This window comes from Triturus cristatus, chromosome 5_2 (genome assembly GCF_964204655.1).
Source record: "Triturus cristatus chromosome 5_2, aTriCri1.1, whole genome shotgun sequence".
Taxonomy (NCBI): domain Eukaryota; kingdom Metazoa; phylum Chordata; class Amphibia; order Caudata; family Salamandridae; genus Triturus; species Triturus cristatus.
Window position 1 is genome coordinate 16,766,872 of NC_140588.1, and position 26,909 is coordinate 16,793,780.

At 45.2% G+C, this 26,909-nt stretch overlaps 1 protein-coding gene across 12 annotated transcripts in view; it reads left to right on the top strand.

Annotated features, from left to right (window-relative positions):
• Positions 1 to 23,920, top strand: part of CTNND2 (catenin delta 2) — a 3,222,299-nt gene extending 3,198,379 nt beyond the window's left edge. For 7 of the 12 annotated variants that reach the window (XM_085606755.1, XM_085606763.1, XM_085606758.1 and 4 more), the window contains one exon: positions 22,740 to 23,914. In XM_085606755.1, the coding sequence (XP_085462881.1) occupies positions 22,740 to 23,000 (261 nt within the window). In that variant the 3' untranslated portion in view covers positions 23,001 to 23,914. Of the gene's footprint in view, positions 1 to 22,739 lie in introns of all 12 variants that reach the window. The other 5 variants (XM_085606754.1, XM_085606756.1, XM_085606757.1 and 2 more) reach the window with 1 other exon arrangement.
• Positions 23,921 to 26,909: the final 2,989 nt, after the last annotated feature.

Below are 26,909 nucleotides of genomic sequence, written 5' to 3' on the forward strand. Positions count from 1 at the left end.
TCCACCACCCACAACCAGCCGACCATCACCACCTGGAAACCTACCACCACTGAAGACACCACCACGACCATGAAGAACACCCACTCAGGAGCCCCCACGGACCCCTGCCCAACGCACATCTACCACAGAGCCGCCACCGCCTTAGCACCCGAACTCGGCCAGACCATCAATGCCTCCCTTGATCCCGACATCTTCCCTGATGACTGGAAGCAGGCAGAAGTCAAGCCCCTCCTCAAGAAACCCTCGGCCGACCAAACGGACCTGAAAAACTACCGGCCCATCTCTCTCCTTCCCTTCGCAGCCAAGGTCACCGAGAGATTCATCTACGCCCAACTGACCACCTTCATCGAAGAGAACGCCATCCTCGACCCCTCCCAGTCCAGATTTTGGAGCAACCACAGCACTGAGACTGCCCTCCTCGCCGCCACCGATGACATCCGCATGCTACTCGACCAGGGCCACACTGCGGCCCTCATCCTACTAGACCGCTCTGCAGCCTTCGACACCGTCTCCCATCGCACTCTTGCAGCCAAACTCCACAACGCCGGTATACGGGGAACCGCCCTCGACTGGATCCACTCCTTTCTCTCCTGCAGAACCCAAAGGATCAGACTCTGCTTTCAAAAAGCTTGCTTAAAACTTGTACGGTCTCTGCTGAACGGGTTTGGTCAAAAAGGTGTCCTAAATGGGTAGTTTTTTGTTTCAAAATGGTAGGAGTCCGTTTATATAAACATATCACAGCACAAAAAACACAAGTTCCTACAAGTTTCTTAATCGAACATTTTGCTGAATATATTCTGTTTCCTCTCCGAACCCACTGAGATCAACTGCGGAGTACCCCAAGGATCCTCGCTAAGCCCCACACTCTTTAACATCTACATGACCCCCCCTTGCCGACATGGTCAGACAGCATCGACTCAGCATAGTATCTTATGCAGACGACACCCAGCTCATCTGCTCTCTCACGAAGAACCCCAAAGATGCCAGACTCAACTTCCAAGAAGGAATGAAAGACGTTGCAGCCTGGATGCGTGACAGCTGCCTAAAACTGAACTCAGAGAAGACAGAGGTCCTTGTCCTTGGACCCTCCCCCACTGTGTGGGACAGCTCCTGGTGGCCCCCTGTCCTCTGAAACCCTCCCACCCCGACAGTCCACGCCCAGAACCTCAGCATCATTCTAGACTCCCCCCTCACCTTGACCCGCCAGATCAACGCCGTTGCCTCCACCTGCTTCAACTCCCCCCACATACTCCGCAAGACCTTCAAGTAGATCCCCCTGAATGCAGAAAAACCGTCACCCACGCACTCATAACCAGCAGATTGGACTACGGCAACGCCCTCTACGCCGGAATAAAAAAAAAACTCTGCTGCACAAGCTCCAGACCATCCAGAACACTGCAGCCAGACTCATCCTCAGAACCCCACGACACAAGCACATGACCCAGCACCTATGAGACCTCCACTGGCTCCCCATCGAGAAAAGAGTAAACTTCAAGCTACTCACCCACGCCTATAAATCCTTCCACAACATCGGACCCAAATACCTCAACGAAAGAGTCTCCTTTCTAGTACCCAAAAGGAACCTTCGGTCCGCTGACCTCCGTTCATATAAGCATATCACAGCGCCGACCCCGCCCTGGCAGAGACCCCATGCATCTGCAGAGCCAGTGTAGGTGGAAGAGCCTTCTCCTACGTCGCAGCAAAGACCTGGAACGAGTTCCCTGTCAGCATCAGACGCTCCCCCAACCTGCACACCTTCAGGAAGAACCTCAAGACCTGGCTCTTCGACTGATCCGGAGCGGCACCCCCCCACCCCCAGCACCTTCAGACCCTCTTGGGTGAGTAGGGCGCTTTAGAAACCCCAGATTGATTGATTGTTTGAGGTCACCATGTGCTCCCCTAACCTATCTGTGAACATATTTGATGCAAATAACTAGAGGTTGCAGCCCTCCTACCATATGTTTCCTGCCACAATGAATCCCTGAAAGACAAGGGTCCTCTCATTGACCACAATATTCTTGTTCCTAAGATATTTATAGACAGCAGCAAATGGTGTCAATTCCCTGCCAAGCAGAAGCAGATCATGCAAGCAAGGGAATGAACTCCCCTGACTCACTTTGGATAGTAAAAAGCCTCCATAGTATGGGTGCAGTTGGCACCTTATACCAGGGCATCCACTGCTCCAATGCTAGCCCCGCTCATGAGCAGAGTAGGAGACTGTTGCCCTATTCTTGCCCTCACACTTGCTGCCACGTGCCATATGTCATAGGTCTCCTACCAACAAGTGCAGAAGCAGGCCATCAATGAGAGCAACAACCTCAGTGTGTACGTCCTTGTGATATGTCACCAGAATGGCATATCATGTGCACTGTTCTAAGAGGCCTGGGTATGGGTGCAAGAAACTGCCACAGCGCCACGACTAGGGGACTTAAGGGACTCCACAACAGAGGGCTACCTCCCTGAAGATGAAAGTTAAGCTCTGGTCAAAAAGAAGACGTTTTAATATTTCATTTCGGAAACTGCAAGCATTCCGGCTGCATATCATTGATAACACCATTCTTTTTTTAAAATGTTTTATAAGCTTTATTAAATAGGTAATAATTACATGAGAATTGGTCATGAAACAATAAATATAATATAAGAGAAATGTGTACAGACAAAAATTACAGAGTAGAAAGCCGTTTACATTTTAGTAATAATATGGGAGAGAGGGTAGGGAAGGGAGAAAACGAGGAGAAGTACTACAGTTCAAAAATTGAAGATCATGAGAATGAATCATAAACATTAAAACTAAGCAGATAAAACATATTATTCAACTTAAAAAAATGTTATCATAACTATCTTATCATATCCTATCTTATCTATCTTATCCAAGAGGCAGGTAGAACAATTCTAAAACATGAGAAATGCAAACTATAATCAAGGTGAGAAAAAATTGTAGGGGAGAAGAGATAATGAACAAAATATCTATGGAGGATAACAATTCTTAGCATGCATATGTGAAACTTGAAGTGAACATTTAGGCAAGTAATTGGTTAAAGAGAACGAAAATAAGTCCCTATTTACATAAGGTTTAACAGAAGAAGCAAATGCAATGTCCAGCCTGTGATAGTGACAAACATTGTTCTACCAGGCCTTCACTGAAAGTTTAGAAAAGCATTTCCAATTGAGTGAGATTTGCTGGAAAGCTAAAGCCAACATCAAATCAAATAAACCCTTATCATGTAAGGACAACCCCAGTGAATCCGATAAACTACCTATGACAAGAGTGATGTTTGATAATGAAATGTGTAAATTGAAAATAGTAGAGAGATATTTCCAAACATCTTTCCGAAAGGAAACAACAGCGGAGCAAAATAAAAGAAGGTGCATCAGATCAGCCAAGGGGATTGGCATGACCAGCAAGCATCATCATCAGAGTGTGTAAATGTAGCTATAGATGAAGGGGTATAGTATAATCTATTATAATGAAAGAATAAAGATTGAGTAGTGGAAGCAGATCTAGAGATCTTCAAAGACCTACCCCAGAGTTTGTTCCAAATATCTATGCTCAAAACACAATCCAGATCCGCCTCCCAAGCAGCCTTGATCTTAGATTTAGGGCGAACAGGATCAGGGGAAAGAAGAAATTTATAAAGCGAAGAAGCCTTGGGACAAGCATGTCATAGTGAGTATAAGATCAGCTAAGGGAGAGGGTATATTAGAAGGTAGCGAGTAAAAACATCCAGGATGATTGCAATAAGGACAGAAAATTTGTGCTAGAATGAACGAGGGCAATTAAAAGTGACTTGAACCTGAGGGAAAGAGTATGGGGAAAAACCGTGAAACAGATCCTGAACCCATATAATTCCTTTATCCCTCCAGAATTTCCAAAAAAGGGGTCTATTATTAAGGGTAATAAGACGGTTATACCAAAGAGGAGATCGAAGGAAAGTAGTCCTAGAAATAATCTCCAATTGAAGTGTGCTTAAATAACGGAAGTGAAGTAATATTAACTTTGGTCGAAAAAGAAAGGATTGCCTTGAAAGAGAAGGGTGCGAGTAAGGAACGTTCAATTGAAACGCATAACAGTGTAAAAGTGGAAAATTCAGAAAGGAGCCATTTAGAAGCTAGCCGAAGATAAAAGGCCTTATAGTAGATGTGAAAATCAGGAAAATGTACTCCTCCCAGAGATATGGTTTTACAAAGGTATGATAAGGAGAGAGAAGGGAGTTATTTAAAAACATATATATATTAGGGATGTGAATGGGAATCATAGAAAGAGTATATAGTAGAATAGGGGTAATCATCATTTCAATCAAATCAAGCCGTCCCCACCAGGAAAGAAAGAGAGGAATCCAAGAGGATAAGAGTTTGGAGATACGATGAATCACCTCCTTCATATTAATTTTAACCAAATCTAATATAGAGTTATTAAACCCAATGCCTAGGTATTTGAGTTTGGAACTATTCCAACGAAAGCCAGTAGCGTCAAAATGGTCCTTAAAACAAAATAATTTGGTGATGGGAAGGATTTCTGTCTTGTCAGAGTTTATCTTATAACCAGAAACAAGCAAAATGTCTAACGTTTCTTGCAGAGGAGGAGTAATATGAAAAGTAAGATATCATCCGCATAAGCTGATAATTTTAAATGTTGGTCACCATAATCAAAGCCAGAAATAGATGTATGACAAATATGTGAAAGGTTCAAGTGCTAAAATAAAAAGAAGGGGCGAGGGAGAGCAACCTTGATGCACACCACGATGTAAGTTGAAATAATTGGAGACAAGTCCATTCACTACTACAGAAGCTTTAGGAGCAGAATATAAAAAAGATATTAGGGAGATAAATGTGGGGCCAAAACCATGCCAATGGAGGGCTTTAAATAAAAAAGACCAATTGACTCTATCTAAAGCTTTTTCTGCATCGATGGAAACAGCAGCAGCAAGGGGGTAAGAAAGAGAATATGCCTTATTTAAAACATTAAAAAATAAACGAGAATTATCAGAGGTTAATCTACCCTTAACGAAACCGCATTGCTCTAAGCCAATAAGCTTTGGTAAGAAATGTTCAAGATGTAACACGAGCAATTTAGCAAAGATCTTATAATCAACGTTTACTAGGGAAATAGGACTGTAGTTTTTGCATTGTTTGGGATCCCGGCCGTCTTTGTGGATTAAACAAATTGAAGCATCAAGGAAAGAGCCTTGTGCATTACCAATAGAATGAAAAACTGAAAATGCTGCAAAAGTTTGTGAAAAGAATATGCGAGAAATGTAGAAAAATTCCATGGTAAACCCTTCAGGACCTGGAGTCTTATTTTTCTTAAGCAAATTTAAAGATTGGGAAGTTTCTTGGATAGATAAGTCAGATTCTAACAAGCTGACATCAAGATCCTCATTGGGGGAAGGTGAAACCTTATTAAGATATGCATCAATAGAAGAAGGGAGTGGATTGGATTCTGGGGTATACACAATTTTGTAGAATTCCATAAATTCATTTAGGATAGCTTGATCTTTAGAAAGGAATCTCCTATCAGATGTTTGAATGGAGTCTATCAAAACACGTTCCTTCCGAGATTTAAGATAATTTGCCAAGAGTTTGCCAGATTTGTTGCGGCCACCATAATATCGAGCAGTGAAACGGAGAAGAAATGAAGAAGCATTATCAGTAGGTTTTTTATTAAACTCAAGTTTGGCACGAACAAGTTCCTTTAGGGAAGAGTCTGAAGAGGACGTGTAGAAAAGATGTTCAAGTCATTTAATAATGGCTAACAAGGCTTTCCCTTGATTAAGTAAATGTTTCTTTATTTTGGAAACATAATCTATAATAAAACCGCGAGCTGAGGGTTCAAGTGTCCCAAAGAAATGAAGGAGAGGTGTGAGGAGAGGAGTTTAAAATAAAAAATTCTTCTGCAAAGGAAATGAGGGAGGAAGAGAAAATTGAGCCCTGCAAAAGGGAATTATTAAACCACCATCTAGATGACCTGGGATGTGATCGGAGCAAATCGAAATCAGCAACAACCGGGGCATGGTCATAAATGACAATGGGGTCAATTGAAGAAGAAATAAGATTCTGTGATAAGGTAGAGGAAAGAAAAATATAATATAATCATGTTAGAGTGACATGAGAAGGAGAGAATAAGGAGAATTCAGAACTATCAGGATTGCAGAGTCTCCATGAGTCAATTAGATGGGTCTGAGCTATTGTATTTTGAAATTGTTTATGGGGTTTATGTGGTGTAAACCGGACTTGGGATTGTCTGTCAATGAAAGGGTCCATAACTTTGTTGCAATCACCACCCAAAATAAAAAGCTCATCTTTATGTTGGATGCATTTTTTTGTGATATTAGGTCAAAAGGAAGAGTCTGTTTGAGTAGGACCATAGATATTAAAAACAGTAAGAGAGGTATTATCAATGAGCAACTTGACTAATAACCATCTACCATCCGAATCAATTTCCTTTGAAATAACAGAACACTTTAAATGGTTATACTAAAATAATTACCCCATTTTTCTTCATATTAGTAGGAGATACTAAAACTAAACCCACCCATTGCCTTTTAAGTTTCAAGGCTTCTGATTCTGACAGGTGAGTCTCTTGCAATAAAACTAAATTAGGATTATAAGTAGCTAAATGGAATAATAAATATTTTCTGCCTCTTTATGGGGTTAATAAAACCTTTTACATTCTATGAAATACCTTTGAATGTGAATAAACTGAATCGAAGATAGAAACACATGATCAACAATGATGCAAGAAAAAGGGAAAGACAAAGATATAGTAGGAGATTGATAAAAGAGGATGAAGAGAAGGAAAGAAAAAGAGAAAATTGTAGAAGGTCCGTAAACTTCAAAAAGAGGAAAATAACTCCTCTTGGTTTCGAAGGAGCTGACGAAGAAGTTAAGCGGGGACCTAGCCTGTGACCATGCTGGATGCTTAGATTTGTAGATGGGGGAAGGTCAAAAAGCTTTGGGAGAAAGGTGAAGATAATATTCACAGGATTATCACCTTCCAAGCACTCCGGGAGTCCATATAAACGAAGATTGTTGCATCTGTTCCTGTTCTCAAGATCTTCATCCGATTTCTTCAACTGGAGGACCTCCTTCTCTAGGGAAGTAACCTTGATAGACATTTCGTGTATCTCTCTAACATGTTGTTCCCTCGTGGAGATGTGAGATTCCATGGAATTCCATTTAGTGTCTAAGACTTGCAGACGAGAATTTATTTCCTCAATAAATGGACGTAGAGCACATATTTTATTGAGCACAAGGTCCGAGGAAACAGGAGGGATGGGCTTTGGAGGAGAAGGAGGGTCTTGCTTAAGAGGTTTGTTGGCAGAAGATGGAGTTTGCAATTTAATTGAAGAAGTAGGCAAAGCCACTTGTCTGGAGGAGTTAGATTGCCCCATCTTGCCGGTGTTTTGTATTGAGGAACTAGTATTGGGAGAACAGGAGCCAGAAGCACTAGTCGTAGCCTTTTTATTGATGAAAAGTAGTTTCTTACTCCTTCCCATAAGTGACTGACAGCAGTGAATCCAGAAAAAGCTGTAAGGGCATAGGAGTATAAAGTACCAATAAAGGAGAATTATTGAGATGGTGTGCTCCAGTAATGAAGCAGGCAAAGAAACCATTGAAAACCGCTGCTCACATAAGAGTTGCCCAAATTAAGCTGCAAAAATGTTCAACTGGACAAAGTAGTCAGGAAAGATGCAAGATAAACCATGTTATATAGATGAGAAAACATGGAATGCAGAGGTATAATTGGCATTTCCACAAGTGCAATGTGACTGAACAAAAATAAAAATAGCATTGCAGGAGACAAAATAGCGGGCGGAATATGAGGAGAGAAGCCTCCTTATAAAAACTCAGTAGAAAAGTGGAAAAAATCCATAATAATACCCACAACTAGTGCAGGGGGTCTTACGATCTAGGAGGATCACTGTTTCAATCAGCAATGAGGACAGGATCCGCAGAAATCACTGCGGCAAATCCCGTTGCGGACTGGAGCTCCGTTCTAGGCGGCCATCTTGTTTCGTGCCGCTCCCCCCTATAACACCATTTAATGTGAACATTTACAGTATCATTCCTTTATTAAAAGTGTAACCTCAATTACGTTCGAAGTACATTCTCTACTCAGTAATTCATTTTCATAACATGTAACCTCGCACCACGTGTTCCTCAATGAGGTTGTCTATGAATTAAGAAAATAAACAACTTTCTGTCCATGCCTACTAGAATATTACATTAGAAATGCCACTAGAGTTTGTACAGCTTCATAAAAGAAAACATGCTGTTCTCATTTTTCAGCTGCACATCAACAGATTCCAACTGCATATTGAAATACTTTGAGTCATATCGGCACTGGGCAACTTAAGATTGCTAAATACACCTAAAACAATTTACCCACCTGGGAACAATTAAGAGAATATGAAGAAAATATTCATCTAGGAATTATGTTAATTTGTAATACCTCAGCTTGATTGCTTGTAGGAAGCTAAAGGAAAATAGGAATTTTCTGGAAGCTCGATTGTTTGCAGTCATCCATAGGACATCACAGAAAAAAAGGAGGAGGGCACTGGGTGTGGGTCTACGCATCACCAAGCCCAGGCACCAATAAGTACTGCTGGGGATGAACGATTTTACAAAGGCGAAGCCACTGAAGAAACACCTTCAGAGGAAAGCTGCAGCCAGCAGTGCGATCCCTCAACAGATCACACACTGCACACAAAAACAAGCATTGGCATAGCCCAGTGGTTCCCAAACTTTTTTGACCCGTGGCTCCCCTGACCCACTGGCCATAGGCAGTGGCTCCCCACTACATCACTTTTCCTTGACAGGTGGAGAGATGCAAGCCCGGCCCCCAGGAGCACCTCCATCCCTCTCCCCGAAAACAGCTGGGATGAAGCTGATGAAGGTATCACAACCATACAGCGTCCCTCCCGCCCACAGCCCCCACAGCGCCAGCAGTGTGCACATCCATGGATGCAGGCTCCAGGCCCTTCCCTCCAGTTCCCACTGGACACTGTGTGCTAGCAGCGCTCCCACAGCATCTCACAGATGAGGCATCCACCCTTGGCCTCACTGCAGAACGTCTGCAGGGCACGTGGAGCAGCAGTCACCCTGGGCCCACTCTTGCTTTTCCACCAAAGCTCACTCATCAAGCAGCAGCACCCACTCTGTATCCCAGTGCGGAGGGACCCCACCCATTGCCTGGCACTCTGTCTCCCCTCAAGGCCCATAAGTCCATCCAGGGAAGGAGGTGACCATGCTGGAACTGCCGCCCCATTCACACTCCATTTCTCACACAGTGCCGGCAGCACTCCCTCAATGCCGCAGCTGCAGCAGGAGGGGCCCACCCTGTGCCTGCAGTCCATCTCTACCCCAACTCCTCAGCATTCCAGCTCTGCGCTGGAGGTGAAGGTGCGCACCCCGGGCCTCCCATGTCTCTTCGCCAGCACCGCAACCCCGAGCAAAGGTGCACAACTCAGACCCATTCAGCCCCCTCCACCAGCCACCCCTCCAGTGTGTCGGCATCCAGAATCTACTGCCCCCCAGTGTGCCAGCTCCATGCCTCGGAGTGGAAGTCCATTCCCAGGATCTCCACCCCCTCCACCCCTGGCCCCTCAGCATGTCAGCTCCACACCTCGAGGTGGAGGCACGCACCATTGCGCCTGCTGTCTCCCTCTCCATATCCCCCGTGCACCCATCCCGGAGTGGAGGTGTCCACCCCCGGGTCGTGGATGGCCCGAGGCCAGACGAAGCCAGTCTCTCAGCAGCAGCACTGGACCCCGGACACACAGCCGTGAGAGACCCGTAAAAGAGGGCCCACCAACCCGCTGCCGCCTCCTCTCCCTTTCAGGAGACTACAAGAGCCCCCGGCGAACAATAGGAATCTTTGTCCAGCAGCCGAACCTGGAAAACAGAATCCAAGGGAGTCCAGTGGCACCAAAAACACACAATCACAAATGCGCGAAACATTCATGAAGAAGGTGAGGCGAGCGTTGTCCGTGCCTGCTGTGAGCCTGGTCTGGGCCTCTGACATAGATAAACACCAGCACCTATCTGTCTTTGTTCTTATTTGCCACCCGACTTCAAAATGACCCTAAATGACATTAGAAATAGCCTCCTGGGATCCCCATTCCACCAGCTCCCATCAAGAAGCCAGGGAGCTGCGCCCCGTGTCCTCCCTCATGTACTGGGCAGCAACTGCAGTCCAGCAGATTGAGCCAGATCTGTGTGCAACATGGATGCCACAGACTCCAATGCCTGCCGGGTGGACCCAAACCTCCACTCTTCACTCATGACGTGCCCACTTGAACAAGGTGACAAAAACGGAGCAATCTTAATGCCCGTTTACCACAGTGTCTGGCAAACAACAGGGTTATACCCAATTGACCCTTTTAATACCTGGGTAAGGAACAATAAAGTGCAAACAACAAATGGTACAAAAGGAAGAGATAAGGAAATAACTTTGGTCAAGAGCACACTAATTAACTCTATATCTAGTTTATTAATCTAGACAGATTTTATCAAAATATTTGGACTTTCCTGCATCAAAAAATGACAACGGACCTTGATGAGAGCAACAAAGCAAAAATACAACAATACAAATGTACATAAATTGAACATGTGCAGAACGTCACAAACATAGAAAGACTTATACACACAAAAAGTTAACCCCTAAACAAACATATAATTTTCTGTTAGTGTCCTCCTAATAATTTCAGGACGAACCACTGGAAGGTAGTCCACAAAGCGCGCTGCGACTCAACAAATTATTGTCGGACTTTCTCAGCACACTCAACAGTGAGTAACCACACTGTGCTTATTTTCAAGGACTCCTCCTTCAAAACCGGGTCTACGCAATTGCGTTTCGGCCATACACTTTCCTCGGCCTCCTCAGGACAGGGTTAATACAAAGAATGTACACACACTACAAAAAAGAAGTATATACACATATAAATATGAATATCAAAATAAATCATCTTGCCTACACATGAACTTAATCACAAGCAAAGTCGTAGCAGTTCTCCATGCCGCCCTGCGGGGAGTATGTGGTCGGTGACCGTCACCAAGGGGCACAAAGGTGAACCGGGGACTTACACCTGAAAGTGATACCCGAGGAGGATCTGTAAATTCATAGCAAAGGGACTATAATTATCTGACCACCAGCGTGTCAATATCTAAGACTGGCGGAAAAGGTGTCACAACACAGACCCAGTGCACAGCCCACCGTTGCAGGTGGTGCACCAACCACAAGGAGTGCAAGGACCTCGGGGAAACCAATTTCACGTTCTCTCACCCATGGCTAAAATACACCATCGAAAAACACGCATGCTTAGTGCTACTACTACGTGTCTCTTAGGTATAAACAAACATATGGCACTCACAGAGATAAGGTGGCCCAATGGACGCTCATACGTGCGGGTCATCCGGGTCCCCAGATACCCAAAAGGGTGCCGAACCTATCGACAAGGAAACAAGAGGCTAAACACAGATGGCGGCGCAATTAATGTAAATGAGGGGAATACACTAGGGGGTACTGAGTCCAAGGGGGCTTACCTTCCTTCAACAGGAAGTCCTTCCTGATAACACTGGATGTCGACAACTTGTATAATTTTTCAATGGGATCGCTATCTACAGAGGCAAGAAGCCAAGAACCTTAGAGAACTCGTGGGGGGCAGACGGAACACATAAGTCCAAATCCTGCTAAACTAGCGTGACGGCACTTACTTCGACAGTAATCCGACTAAAAAGTCCGGAACACACAGCTACTCCACTCGACAATCCCTAAGACGCCGGTCTGCGTGAGGCTGCGAGCTGCACCAGTTCCTATATTACCGGCGCTGGTCGAGGGGAGTAAACATGGAGAAAGGATTCCACTAGAAAAGAAAACGTGTCGGCCATCTTAACACGGAGTCAGTCTAAATTAGCGCTACCCTCTACCTCTGAAGTGTAAATCAAAGAAGGGAACACAAAGGTCATCTTAACAGGGGGTGCATCTCTACTGGCGCTACCATCTACCTCTAGGGTATAAATCAAAAGGCAACATCAGATCGTCAGAGATAGAAGTACAACCCTGGTACAACTCAGTCACAGGACTGCTAAGAAAAGAGGTATTCCCATACTGTTCACTGAGTCTATTACTGGGGACAAGACCGTATGTACAATATCTAGGGGTCGACATCCCACAAGGCATCACCACCGCCAACTACTCTCCACGGGCAACACAGGCGACCGCGCAGACAATGCTTGATCAATGCACAATCTATTAATACAAAACTAATAAATAAAAACATGACTAAAATGTGTAACGGGAAATGTAATAGGGCATTCGCACTAATCTGGACCTTGTAAAACAAGTGTTTAGCCTCTTGTTTCCTTGTCGATAGGTTCGGCACCCTTTTGGGTATCTGGGGACCCGGATGACCCGCACGTATGAGCGTCCATTGGGCCACCTTATCTCTGTGAGTGCCATATGTTTGTTTATACCTAAGAGACACGTAGTAGTAGCACTAAGCATGCGTGTTTTTCGACGGTGTATTTTAGCCATGGGTGAGAGAACGTGAAATTGGTTTCCCCGAGGTCCTTGCACTCCTTGTGGTTGGTGCACCACCTGCAACGGTGGGCTGTGCACTGGGTCTGTGTTGTGACACCTTTTCCGCCAGTCTTAGATATTGACACGCTGGTGGTCAGATAATTATAGTCCCTTTGCTATGAATTTACAGATCCTCCTCGGGTATCACTTTCAGGTGTAAGTCCCCGGTTCACCTTTGTGCCCCTTGGTGACGGTCACCGACCACATACTCCCCGCAGGGCGGCATGGAGAACTGCTACGACTTTGCTTGTGATTAAGTTCATGTGTAGGCAAGATGATTTATTTTGATATTCATATTTATATGTGTATATACTTCTTTTTTGTAGTGTGTGTACATTCTTTGTATTAACCCTGTCCTGAGGAGGCAGAGGAAAGTGTATGGCCGAAACGCAATTGCGTAGACCCGGTTTTGAAGGAGGAGTCCTTGAAAATAAGCACAGTGTGGTTACTCACTGTTGAGTGTGCTGAGAAAGTCCGACAATAATTTGTTGAGTCGCAGCGCGCTTTGTGGACTACCTTCCAGTGGTTCGTCCTGAAATTATTAGGAGGACACTAACAGAAAATTATATGTTTGTTTAGGGGTTAACTTTTTTGTGTGTATAAGTCTTTCTTTGTTTGTGACGTTCTGCACATGTTCAATTTATGTACATTTGTATTGTTGTATTTTTGCTTTGTTGCTCTCATCAAGGTCCGTTGTCATTTTTTGATGCAGGAAAGTCCAAATATTTTGATAAAATCTGTCTAGATTAATAAACTAGATATAGAGTTAATTAGTGTGCTCTTGACCAAAGTTATTTCCTTATCTCTTCCTTTTGTACCATTTGTCGTTTACCACAGTGTGTCCATCCTCACTCCACAGCATCACAGAGCAGGCATCCGTATCGACACTGGGCCACCCGGCACCCAGTGGAAAGCACCAAAAATGGAAAAGGCAAAACATCGCAGGCACACAGCTGCAACAGGAGCGCCAACCGCCCCCCCGCCCCAACCCTGCATCCACTCACATTCATGGGCCCCTACTCCATTGCCCAACAAGTTGCACTGCTCTACCAGTTGTTCATCCCCGATTCCATCATGTCAGCTGCATTTCAAACCTCAACAATGCTTACAGACACCTGCCAAAGCATAGCAATCGAGAGGACACCATGCACCCCCGAATAAGTCCACTGTAAACTCTCACCATGAAGGCAACCAACATGTCGAAATCCAGTGACACAAATGTATGTGGCCTCAAAACATGCGTGCATGGCCAACAAAATTTACAGAGAAGTCTGGAAACACAGCATTGCCATCCTTCTGCAAACTCCAGGGCAACATCAAACTCAGTTCAGGCTTCAATCTACAAGCTTAGCAGAATGCACACATGTAGGATATGCGGCGACATCAAGACTGCTTCCAGTGTACCACATAGGTGCCACCTCCAGACCTCCCCAAGTGTCGCAACGACGGCGTGAAAACAATGCCGTTTGTATTCCAAACAACGAACAGCAACCCAATCTAGTGCAGCAGGGGAAAGCCGCCTAGTAGTCCGTTCACATTAAACAACTGGTGCATGAGTACTGATCACAGAAAACCGGTCAGACGCATCGGTTCCCAAACTGGTGCACATCTATTCGCGGCGCCTCAGACAAGTTTTGATGGCGCACCGGGGTGCCGCGGCGCACAGATTGGGAACCACTGGCATAGCCAATAGGTCTTGCCTTTTAGACCTTATAAGTGTGTAGCCATGCAGCACATTATCCTGAGTGCTGCGTTGCCAGGGCTTGAAGAGCAATACAATTACTACACGCTATTTTTAACTTGATGTTTAGCCGGGGTGTCAATTCATTTTGTAATATTTTCCAGTAGCAGAGCCACGCCTCCAGGTTCAGCATCAGTTTGAATAGCATACCGTTAGTAATCACACTCATGCGACAGAATGTGACCCCTTTAAACAGCCCTAGCTTTTTAGCCAAAAGAACATTTAGATTCTGGTACTTATAATTTTGGTTTGCTCGTCCTGGGTATCGACCCCCCTTAAATCCTAGCATTCTGAATTTAAGCTAAAAATACTGCTTGGCAGCAATGCTGCCTTGGAGGGGTTACGAGCGAGCACCCCTTGTTTCTGCCAGCTCTACGAAGGCACCAAACTGTGGCAGCAAGTACTATGAATAACAAATAGGAGCAGATTTTTAAAGCTTATTCCAGCACAGCGCTTGACCAATGTGTAAGCTTCAGTAATACTCCATGAAGTACAGGGGATGCAGCAGCAGAGAGGTGTGGGCACAACCCCTTTAAACTACTGCAGCTCTGCCGAGGAGTCCTGATTCATTACAGTGCTGCAGCCCGTCTGAAAAGCGCCTGTTTGGGCCTCATTATTGTCTTACAGGTTGTGCATGGAGGTTAGTGGGGTGCAACAGCGACGCATCAAAGTGTCTGCAGCAGGGTCCCAGACACAGCACTGTTGCCAGACACCATCTCCCACCGCACACTAGTCGCCAGACTACACGATGCAGGCATACAAGGAACAGCCCTGGACTTGATCTGATCATTCCTCACCGGAAGAAGCCACAGGATCAGACTCCCACCCTTCCTCTCTGACCCCACGAAAATAACCTGCGGAGTCCCACAGGGTTCATCAATGAGCCCCATCCTCTTCAACATCTACATGGCCCCCCTAGCAGCCATCGTCTGACAACACGGCCTCAACACCGTATCCTACATTGACGACACCCAGCTCATCCTCTCCCTCACCAAAGACCCCACCACTGCCAAACTCAACTTCCAGAAAGGAATGCAAGGCGTCACAGTCTGGATGACCAACAGCTGCCTGAACCTCAACGCCGAGAAGACAGAGGTCCTTGTCCTCGGTACCACACCTTCTGCATGGGACAGCACCTGGTGGCTGACCGCCCTCAGAAGCCCACCTTCCCCTCAGACCACACCAAGAACCTCGGCATCGTACTCGACTCATCACGCACCATGAACCGACAGGTCAATGCCCTCACCTCCAACAGCTTCAACACCCTCCGCAAGACCTTCAAGTGGATCCCCCTGAGTCAAGGAAGACAGTCACCCACGCACTCATCACCAGCAGACTGGACTGTCGAAACACACTCTACGCCGGCATCAACAAGTCCCTACTCCGCAAACTACAGACAATACAGAACACCGCCGCCAGACTCGTCCTTGGCATCCCCCAACACGAACACATCAGCCAACACCTACGAAGTCTCCACTGGCTCCCCGTGGAGAAAAGTCACTTTCAAAATCCTCACTCACGCCTACAAATGACTTCACAACAACGGACCCAAATACCTCAATGACAGAATCAACTTCCACGTACCCAAAAGAAACCTCTGATCTTCCAACCTCACACTGGCCGAAACCCCGCGCATCCACAGAGCCAGAGCAGGCAGAAGATCCTTCTCTCACATTGCAGCCTATACCTGGAACGAGCTACCGGCAGACATCAGACGCGCCGCCTCCCTGAACACCTTCAGGAAGACCCTCAAGACCTGGCTCTTCGGCTAAACAGATCTGCGTACCCCCCCTGCCTCCCTCAGCACCTTGAGACCCTCACGGGTGAGCAGCGCGCTTACAATTCCCTGATTGATTGATTGAGAGGTGCTGGTATTTGCACATTAAGAATACTGCAGCTCTAATTGGAAGTGCTGGTTCCATTCAGGGAGAAGGGTTGGTCCAGTGTCACCGAAAGTCTTGCACTTCTCCTTAGTGCTTTACAAAGTTACATAGAGGTGCAAGTACTCACTATTCCAGAGTATCTACCGCTGGTACTCTCCAGTTCATAGGCAGCATAGCATTCCTTCTAATATGTGCTTATGCCCACTGTAGCAAATAAAACAAGCAGGTGCTCAGTATCTGCCCATGTTAGCATGTGTACTCTTGATTGATACTATTTCAAGAACAGGTCAGTATAGTCATCAAGTACTGGTCAATATATAGCCATCATCCCGGCCATCACTATTGTCATCATTTTCAAGATAAAAGCACCTAATAGTGCTTTGCAATTAGAAGAATGGCTAACATATATCTGATCTGAAAGTCGGATACCACACACAAGATGGACAAAGGCGAGGGCAACAATGAGCACTCCTTTGAGTTTGTGTTGTCCTTCAGCAACCCCCACAGTTGTGCCTCTATATTGTGTTCTGTCAAGCACTAGCATGTAATTCACTTTTTTGATGTTTTTCTCCAACCTTATGTTAGCCCCTTCGCCGCGGCAGCAATTCCGCCGCGGTGCTGGGGGGGTTTGGGGCAGTTGCGGTGCCGCCGTGCTCGTGACGGAACCACTCCGTCATGAGTCACGGGCGAGCTGTGCTCATGATGGAGTGGTTCCGTCACGACTCCGCCCACTGCGCTAATCGCCCGCACAGGCGGGGAATTAGCGCCGCGTGGGCGGAGCGGCCGCCAACGGCCGCAGCATGACGGAAACACTCCGTCATGAGCACAGCGCACCCGTGGCTCATGACGGAGTGGTTCCGTCATGAGCACGGAACGGGTTAACCTGGTCAGCGGCATAGCAAGGCTGCAGCACTCGTGTGAAGTGCTCTTGAGAAAATAACCAAGCCGGAATGAGGAAGGGAGGCGGGGCTACGGAACAGGCACTCTCTGAAAACAACATCTGACATTTGTTCTCGGTCTTTGAATGCTATGCAAATGTGAGACGATAAGAACAAGATTTACAGGACTGTTTACAGAGCGGAGCACAGCTCAGAACAAGAATGCTCTACAAATGAAAAGGGAAGCTTTGCTTTACACGTCTAAAAAGTGGCTGGGTTTGCCTTAAACCTTAGATGAATAATTATGGTAACTTCACTCATTATTAGCACAGTAAAACTCATCGGAGACACTGGCAAAACTTTACCAAGGACATAATCAAACAGCAAACACAATGCCAAGATCATACTGGTTGCATAAGACGGATCAGAGAGGACTGTAAAATAAACAAAAACAGCCACCCGTGCGCATATAAGGGTATGATTATTTTTTTTTTAAAGGTGCGGTAACACCTGCAAGGGTGAGGTGGCAAGTGTTTGCAGAATACGGAGCAAAATGGTGTGCAGGGGGAAGTAGGACAATAGGGCAAAACTTTCAAAATGTAAGCACTCCCTTGAGTTCATGTTGTCCTTTAACAACCCCCATGGTTGTGACTCTACATTGTGTTCTGTCAAGCACACACATGTTATCACTTTTCTGGGGCACAGGTGCGGGAGATTGGAGAAGGGCAGGGGTGGTTAAAAATCCGAAGGAAGTGGCTAAGTGGGCTGTTTGTACACATCAATTTTGTACACCAGCAATGTACTGTCAGCATAGAGTTGGCATAGAACAGGCTCCCTCCTAAAATAGCATCTGACATTTGTTCTCAGTCTTTAAAAGCTCTGCAAATGTGATGAGATTGGAACAAGATATACAGGCCTGCGTACGAAAATGGAGCGGAGTTTGGAGCGTGAATGCTCTGCAAATGAAAAGGGAAGCTTCTCCAATCACAAGCAGAAAACTAAGAAAACAAGCATTGGCATAGCCAATAGTCGCCTTTGGGGCCTTGTAAGTAAAAAAAAACCTGAAGTGTAAGACTTCAAGTTTAAATTTACTGCATCCTAAAAACAAAGTAAATGTAAACGTGAAGTCTTATACTTTTTTTTTTTTTTACTTACATGATCCCAAAGGCGAGACCAATGCTTGTTATGCTATGGCGTGACAGGCCAGATGTCTCCAGAAAATTATGAGACTCCCTAGGAAATGGGTTTTGGGTCCGTCCACTTGTTTGAATCTAGGAGTACATGTTTTGATTGGGCAGAGGTTGTGTGCTACTACAAAAAAAGTTCTTGCCCTCCACACAGCTGTGTTCATTTTGTTTATTTATCCAGCTGTCTGGGCTTGAACTTTCTGGGGCACACACATGCCATTGTAATGCTATTACAGTGTCTTAGATGACTAGCTAATTTATGGCGTTTTTCTCTGGCAGTTGGGAGGTGGGAATTCATTAACGTCCATTAATGTTTAGGTCTGGCTTAACATGTCATTCTTTAGACAGTCCTGTTGTGATTGCCAGTGCTTGTGTGTGAATTAGCCCCATATTGATCCACAGTTCTATTTTTGATCTCACACGCTAGAAACGCAACTCCATCTGCACCGTGGCCATTTGAGATCCCATACTTTGTACTCAAACATACAAATGCTCCTTGTAATGGTAATAGTTTTTTTGGACAGTAACATAAAACCTGCCGATGGTAGAATACAACAAAAGTGTAGCCTTTCCGAGTCCTATCCACGACTTCGCTTGGGAAAATCTCTCAATGAGATGGCACAATGGAACCAGGGCTTTGAGCAGGTTTTTAGAAGTAGAACAGGGTGAGGAGATGTGGCCTAACGGCCCAAGCTGCCGACTTTGGAACTCGGAATCCAGGTTCGAGTACCGGCATCAATCAACAGTCTGTGATTCAAATCACGTAATCTGCCTGTGCCTTTAAAAATGAATATGACCTTCTGGAATATAATCTGTCATTTATGTAAAACGCTCTCATGACCGTGGTCCAAGTTTGTTCTATATTAAAGACACACAAACTGTAAAAAAAAACTAGGTTATAGAAATGGTCGCACTTCAAGCTGAATTCAGATCTGAAAAATCTCATACCTCTTTCTGCAACAGCATCCGTCTAGAAGTGTATCTGCTCCTCGGCGAAGCCTTTGTTGAGTCGCTGCCCCTTGGCCCGTGCTTCATTGGCCGTGGTCAGTGGCCCATGGGCCCAGCTGGACGCCTCCATTGACTTCGTCAAAGCAGAGCGGCCAGCGCGTTGATTGCATCACTGCACAATGTCACTTGTGTGGTTTCGTAGTTTCATTGGGGGCGGGGGGCAGATGGGACAAAACTCGAATGACGTGAACCTGGAATCAGAGTTAGGCCTCAGAAGGGTCCCGAGTGGTCAGAGAGGTGTCAGCCACCGTTGCTTTCGGCTGAGTCCGCTGCTGGGCTCTACAACCACCGTGCCCTGCCGGACCCTCCAAGCCGTTTAATCTACTTCTTGCTGGGCTTTCAAGGCGCTGAACTCTCCCACCACCACAGCCTGGTTCCTGTTGGACACTCTAGTCACCATAGCGAGGCATTCCGGAAGATTCCAGAGGCACAGGTAAACTTATTCAAACGCTTCTATGGTTATAGATGCTTGCCCTATCATAACGTGTGTATACCATCTGTCTGTTCAAGTAGTGATTTTCATAAACAGAAGAATGCTCGATACCCAACCATAAGGAAACATGAGTGATACAAAAAGTATGCAAAACATTAAACGGTATTGTATGGAGCTTATTTACAAGCCCCTTGCACCGCCGGTGCGTCACTTTTTATGTGAGAAAAAGTTATGTACCAGGCGGCTCAAGGGGCCTGTACATAAGCCACCAAGCTAGGTGTATTTCATTTTAGGAGGGGGTGTTAGTAATGAAACAAATGTCAAAGGAACTGTTTCAATCTCAAATGACGGTATTCCGCCAAAGTCTTTAAACTTTGAATAAGCAGTTTACCACGAAAATACGATTCAGGAGTCAAGAATGTCTGTTTCTTGATTTAGATCTCTCCTATGAGCCAGCGGCTGTTTTTTGTGTTCTCCACATGCCTGGCAATTTTTTCTAAAGCACGAATTCACTTGTTAAATTGTAAAATTATATAGGGCCAGTTTTTCCATTTCTTGGTACAAAAAAATGAAAAATACAATAGATAGCTTACTGGGGCCATGAACGTGTGTGTATGCCGGCAGTAGTAAAGGGGAGCGACGCGGGTGGAACAGCCGGAGAGAGTTGACCGAAGGACCCCCTTGATGAAATGAAAGCTGGTGGATGAGAGGGCAGCCGCGAATCGTGATGAAAGGAGACATGAATCGTGATGAATGGAGGAGACGTGAATCGGGATGAAAGGGGAGGGCAGGAGAAGCAGGGGGCACGTGATGACATAAGGAGAGGAGATACAGGGAGCCTTTAATGGAAGAAAATACAGGGGAGGAGAAGATGTGAAAGAAACAAAAGCTTAGAGAGAAAATAAGAACAAGAATTGGCCGCGTGCGCGAGAACAAGCATCGTGGCACCGGCACTTTACTTTGAACATTAAAAGTAAAGTGCGGGTGCGGTGATTATAGCAAAAGTAAAGAAATAGATGTTTTTTTCTATTTCTTTACTTTTGCGAAAGTGAAAGTCATCACGGTTCTAATGACCCGTGAAAGACTGCCGGCGGCCGGCTGCATGCGGAACGCAAGCGCTAGGCCAGCCAGCAGCACTTTGAAAACTCATCTACTAAATGTCTCTCCGAGCAGCGCATGCGCGCTGACTCAGCGAGACCTAAAAATGTGGCCCCAAAACGAACAGATAAGCACCCAAGTTTAAAGATACCAGTAGTTGGGCACTGCTCCGTGGGAGTAAACAGATCATAACAAGGAGGGGCAAAGAGAAAAGATTTACCACTAGCAAGCAGGCCTTTTTAAAGGGCAATCGACGTAACAAATAAAAACCCAATGGGCATGCTTAAAGCCCACAAAGTGTATGCAAAATATCTTGAAGAGACACTGAAAGCACTGCCTAGGCTCAACCTAAAAACAAAGAAACCACCTGTTTTTGCATGAGTGGTTTAAAAGAGTTCACATAGCTGCTTCACGTCTTCTGGGGATTTCGAAATATAGGCAGTGATGTAGGTACGGTCAGGATGGTAGTCGACAAGGATGTACACCAAAAATGCTGCTCCATTAACTGAGCACTGTAAATGATGCTGCTGCTGCAGTCATCTTTGCGGAGCCATTCTGATGTCTCAAGCAGCACGGACATTTCAACACTAAACAGCTCCATGTGATTTTCCTGTGTGGTAAACAGTAGTGGTGCTTTAAGAAGAGCTCTTTAGCATTGTCTACTTCTTGGTCCCCTGGTCTTTAATGCAGGAGAGGGCCTTTAATGGCGGGTATAGCCCTCTACAGCATGCTACAAGGCCATATTATGAACCAACCAGCAAGATAAAGAATTAAAACATGGAAAATTGCATCACAGATAACACGAAACACTAAAAAATTCAAACAAAATTACATAAAAGAAAAAAACAACAATTTAAAATGGTAACAAAAACAAATTGTACAGAAAAAATATGAAAGAAACAAATAGCTGTTTTAAAGCATTTAAGTAAAATAAGGGAAAAGTGATAACAGAAACATTATTAAAACAGACATGACTTTAGTAACTGTAGTAGGTCCCATTTCGTTTCTTTGCACAAAAGAAAATTGATAGTTTTGTGATGGTGCTGATGGAACTCCCAGAGCTTGCTTCCGAAAAGACCAGTTAAATCAGTATGTCAGTAGCCCCGCTAGATAGTTAGAGCCGAATACAATTGTGACACCTTGAAAACAATATAGCCTCTGAGGCTTGAGTCTATGATCTTCCAATGTGGGAAAGTTCAGGGCACAAAAATGCTCCCTTGCAACTAGCGTTTTCCCCTGCCCACGTTTTACGCCCGATTCTACTGAGTTCCCATGTTAAATTTCTGTGCACTTTAGTTGAAATTAAAACAAATTTGATTTCGGTGAAATCACACTGAGAATGCGGTATTTGTCGGTGGGAAGCATATGATTTTATTCGCTGTGTATAATTTGGACTGCGGATCACCCAAAGCCTTGTTTATTCTTGATCTTCACTTCTGCAGGCATTTTGAGAGAAGCTGTACAAATATTTCAAAATGTGGTCTGACATTGCTAAGCAAATGTTATACCACTGTTTGATCCCTCCTCATGCCTCTGTTGTTCACTACCCTAAATGTCCTTTTATCTCACTGTTGCAGGTTCTGTTTCATCTCAACTTTTTCCCATTGTCGCGGTTTTCCTGTCTATCTCATCTTTCTTCTTGCTTCCTTTTCTGCCTTTTTTCTCTCTTGCTCTGTGCCGGTCTGATGATGGAATTAAAATCCGGCTCCTCAAAAATAAGCGCTGGTGACACACTACCACCAGCCTCCGGCGCAAATTGAGCATTACTGCTCACTCATAATCCGATCAAGATTTGAAAATGCAGATCGCTGAGGCACACTTTTGTCATAGTTCTGTAGCTGGTCCTGAGTTGTAATGAGTAAAATAAATGTGTATTGTGTACTTCCCTATAGTCTGGTGCTGTTGCATCAACAATTGTGTTTATATTCCAGATCTCAACCCAGCCAGTCCCACAGGAGCCAAATAGGAAAGAATACGAAGCCTACCAGCCCTTTCAGAATTCCACCAGGAATTATGATGAATCTTTCTTTGAGGATCAGGTGCACCATCGCCCCCCAGCCAGCGAGTACAACATGCACCTGGGACTAAAGTCTACTGGCAACTACGTTGATTTCTATTCAGCTGCTCGTCCCTATAGTGAACTTAACTATGAAACAAGCCACTACCCCGCGTCTCCGGACTCCTGGGTGTGAGGCGCTGCTAGGAAGCCAGGATCCGGGAGTTGTGCATGTGCATGCATACCACGAGACTTTTCTTTCCTGCAAATTTAGTTTGTTAAAGCCTGTTCCATACGAAAGCCCAATATAACCATTGTGGAATTATTGATTAAAGTAATGTAGAAGGCTGAACATGTGGAATTTAAACTCGGAAGATAAGTCCATAGACAGGAACACTCACTTGTGGCGTGGGGCACCCTCTTGTTGCCATTCAGAGTCTTAAGTAGATGCTGTGAACTGAAAGTGGATGAAAGAAAGGGGGCAGAGAAGTCGAAGTGGGACAAGAAGGTTACGTGAAGCACAAGAAACTGAACAGTTTACATACAATTTGGGGGACAGCTTCTCACGTTTTGTTTAATATCCGCATTCATTGTGAATCTAGGCTTCAAGTTGCATTTTGGGGTTTCCTCTGTACAGCAAGATGTTTCTTGCCTTTTGTTAATGCTTTGTTGTAAAGTATTTGATGTACATTACAGATAAAAATGAGTGCATTGTGTATATTACACCAATGCAACAGTGTTTCTTCATTAATAGTTCTAAATATTGCTTCAATTTCAGATTTTCTGAAATACGTATGAATTTTCAGTTTTTCCATCCCCCTCCTTAGTATGTTTTAACAACAAAAATAGAAAAGACAAAAAATCCCAAGGAAAAACTAAAGAAATATATAGCAGTATTGTTCGTTCTGATATGTGAATTTGTTTGTGGCAACTAAACAAGGCATTCAAGCAGTTTCTGACAATTTAACATACATCATTCCACACTCTTTGTCAACAAAGTGCTTTTCACTGCCTACAATTTTAGATGTAGATATTTGAAATTGAATTTTTCATTTATACCAGTTTTCTTTATGATGATACAGTGTTAAAAGAAAATAAATAACAATTGATCTGTCATCCATATTTTCTAAACATGTCTATTTCGAATAATTTATCATACATGCACAACAAAGCACAAACTTAATTGTGTCTATATATATATGTATATGTTTACTAGTGTATATATCATTCTCTTTGCGTGTGGTGTGTGAGCAGGCATGTGATAACTCAGAGAAGTTTGGTTCTTTTTCTACATATAGTTCAAGTATAGCAATTTTTGCTTGTACAGCAGGAATAACGTTTGCTTTAATGAGTTGGAAACAAGAGAAATAACACCATGACAGTTCATTTACTTGCTGCTTTTACACGACCATAAGCTATGTATGTTCTTGCATTTTATTATTGTATTGTCACATGATGGGTTTCAAAATGCACCTTCTGCCATGCTCTCAAATTAATCATTCGTCTACATGATTGAAATACTTTTAGTATTTTCAGCGATTCGAATTCTTATCTTGGTGTAAGCTGAAACATCTCTTCAAGGTACAAATTCTTGAGTGATAGCACAGGTGGCAAATTTGGTCCTCAAACTATCATTCACTTTTAAAAAAAATTATGGGGCTTATTTACAAGCCCCTTGTGCCGCTGGTGCGTCACTTTTAATATAGGAAAAAACTATGTACCGGCGGTGCAAGGGGCTTGTACCTATGGGGCATATGTAGAAGGAAATACCACAGCGTGATGCTGTGGCAAATTTTGCAGCACCACCCTGTGTCATTTCCAAAAGGCGGGGATGCACCATATTTACAAGAATACGGTGCACACCTGTGTTTTTCCTAGCTCTGGCGCTAAAAATAGCTGCTGAGCGCCAACACAGACACCCTTTCACCATAGTGCAAGGGCGCCTGTGTTGCAATGATGATTGGTAATGTGCCGGAAAGTGTCCCTTCCTGCGCATAAACAGCCAATAATGGCGATTTGCTACTTTCTGCACCACACATAGAAGTAGCAAATCGTCATTATTTAATGATTGTTTTTGTGCATGAAGGGACACCTTCCTGCACAAAAACAATAATTAATGGCATTTTGCTCTTTCTATGTGTGCTGCAGAATGCAGCACACATAGAGCACACATAGAAAAAGCAACAAAAACGAGGAGAAATAAAAGTATTTTTCCTCTTTGCGCCAATCTAATGCCTGCTTTTGCATGACGTTAGTTTTGACGCTGACTCAGATTTACAGATCCTTGTAAATCTGGGGCAGAGTCAAAAAGGTAATGGATGTTGCAGTGGAACGCCCACTGCAACGCCCATTGCTCACCCCTTTCACATAAGTTACCTGCATGAAAGGGTACCATATTAACGCTGCTTTGTAAATATGGTGCAGGGCATTGCGCCACTTGAACGTCAAAAAAGTGATGTTCTGTTGGCACAATCATATTGTACATCAATCAATCAGGGGGATTATTAGCGCACTACTCACCCGTGCGGGTCTCAAGAAGACGCTGGGGGGGGGGGAGTCAGCAGGTCCGTTTCAGTTGAAGAGCCAGGTCTTCAGAGCCTTCCTGAAGGTGTTCAAGGAGGGGGCACATCTGATGTCAGTGGGGAGCTCGTTCCAGATCTTGACCACAGTAGGAGAAGGATCTTCCCCCTTCTCTGGCTCTGCGTATGTGCAGGGTTTTGGCAATGAGGAGGTTGGAGGAGCAGAGGTCTCATTTGGGTACGTGGAGGGTGATTCTGTCATTGAGGTATTGGGGTCTGGTGTTGTGTAGGCATTTGTAGGCATGGGTGAGTATCTTAAAGCTGACTCGTTCCTCGACGGGGAGCCAGTGGAGCTTGCGTAGGTGTTGGCTGATGTGTTCGTGTCGAGGGACCCCGAGGACAAGTCTGGCGGTGGTGTTCTGAATAGTCTGGAGTTTGCGTAGTAGATATTTGTTGATGCTGGCATAGAGGGCATTACTGTAGTCCAGTCTGCTGGTAATGAGTGCATGGGTGACTGTCTTCCTTGCCTCAGGGGGATCCATTTGAAAGTTTTACGAAGGATGCGAGGGTGTTGAAGCAGCTGGAGGTGACAGTGTTGACCTGTCAATTCATGGAGAGGGAGGAGTCAAGTACGATGCCGAGGTTCTTGGCGTGGTCTGTGGGGGTGGGGAGGTGCCAAGGGCAGTGGGCCACCAGGTGTTGATCCATGCTGAAGGGGGGTGGTTCTGAGGATGAGAACTTCTGTCTTCTCCAAGTTGAGTTTAAGGCATCTGTTGCTCATAAAGGCTGCGACGTCCTGCATTCCTTCCTGGAAATGGAGTCTGGTGGTGGTGGGGTCCTTGGTGAGGGAGAGGATGAGCTGGGTGTCATCGGCGTAGGAGATTAGGCTGCGGCTGTGTTGTTAGACGATGGCGGTGAGGGGAGCCATGTAGATGTTGAAGAGGGTTGGGCTGAGTGATGATCCCTGTGGGACTCCGCAGTTGATTTCCGTGGGTTCGGAGAGGAAGGGTGGTAGTCGGATCCTTTGTCTCCTGCCGGTCTGATCCAGTCAAGGGTGGTGCCATGTATGCTGGCGTCATGTAGTCTTGCTGCTAGTGTGCGGTTGGTGTCGAGGGCTGTGTTAGGTCAAGTAGAATCAGGGCTGCGTGTGATCTTGGTCGAGGAAGGTGCGGATGTCGTCGGTGGAGGCGAGTATGGCGGTCTAGCTGCTGTGGTTGCTTCAGAACCCGCATTGGGAGGGGCAGAGGATGGTTTTTTCCTTCGATGAACCTTGTCAGCTCTGCGTAGACGGTCTTCTCGGCGACTTTCGCTGCAAACGGGAGGAGCGAGGTGGGCCAGTAGTTTTTGAGGTCAGCCGGGTCTGCTGAGGGCTTCTTAATCAGGGGCCTGACTTCTGTGCGTTTCCAGTCGTCGGGGAAGGAGCCGGTCTCGAAGGTGGTGTTGATGGTGCATTGTAATACTGGTGTGATGGTGGTGGTGGCTCTGTGGTATATGTGGGGTGGGCAGGGGTCTGTGGGGGTCCCGGAGTGGATGCCCTTCATTGTTGCGGCGGTTTCCTCGGTTGTGATCAGTGTCCATGTGGAGAT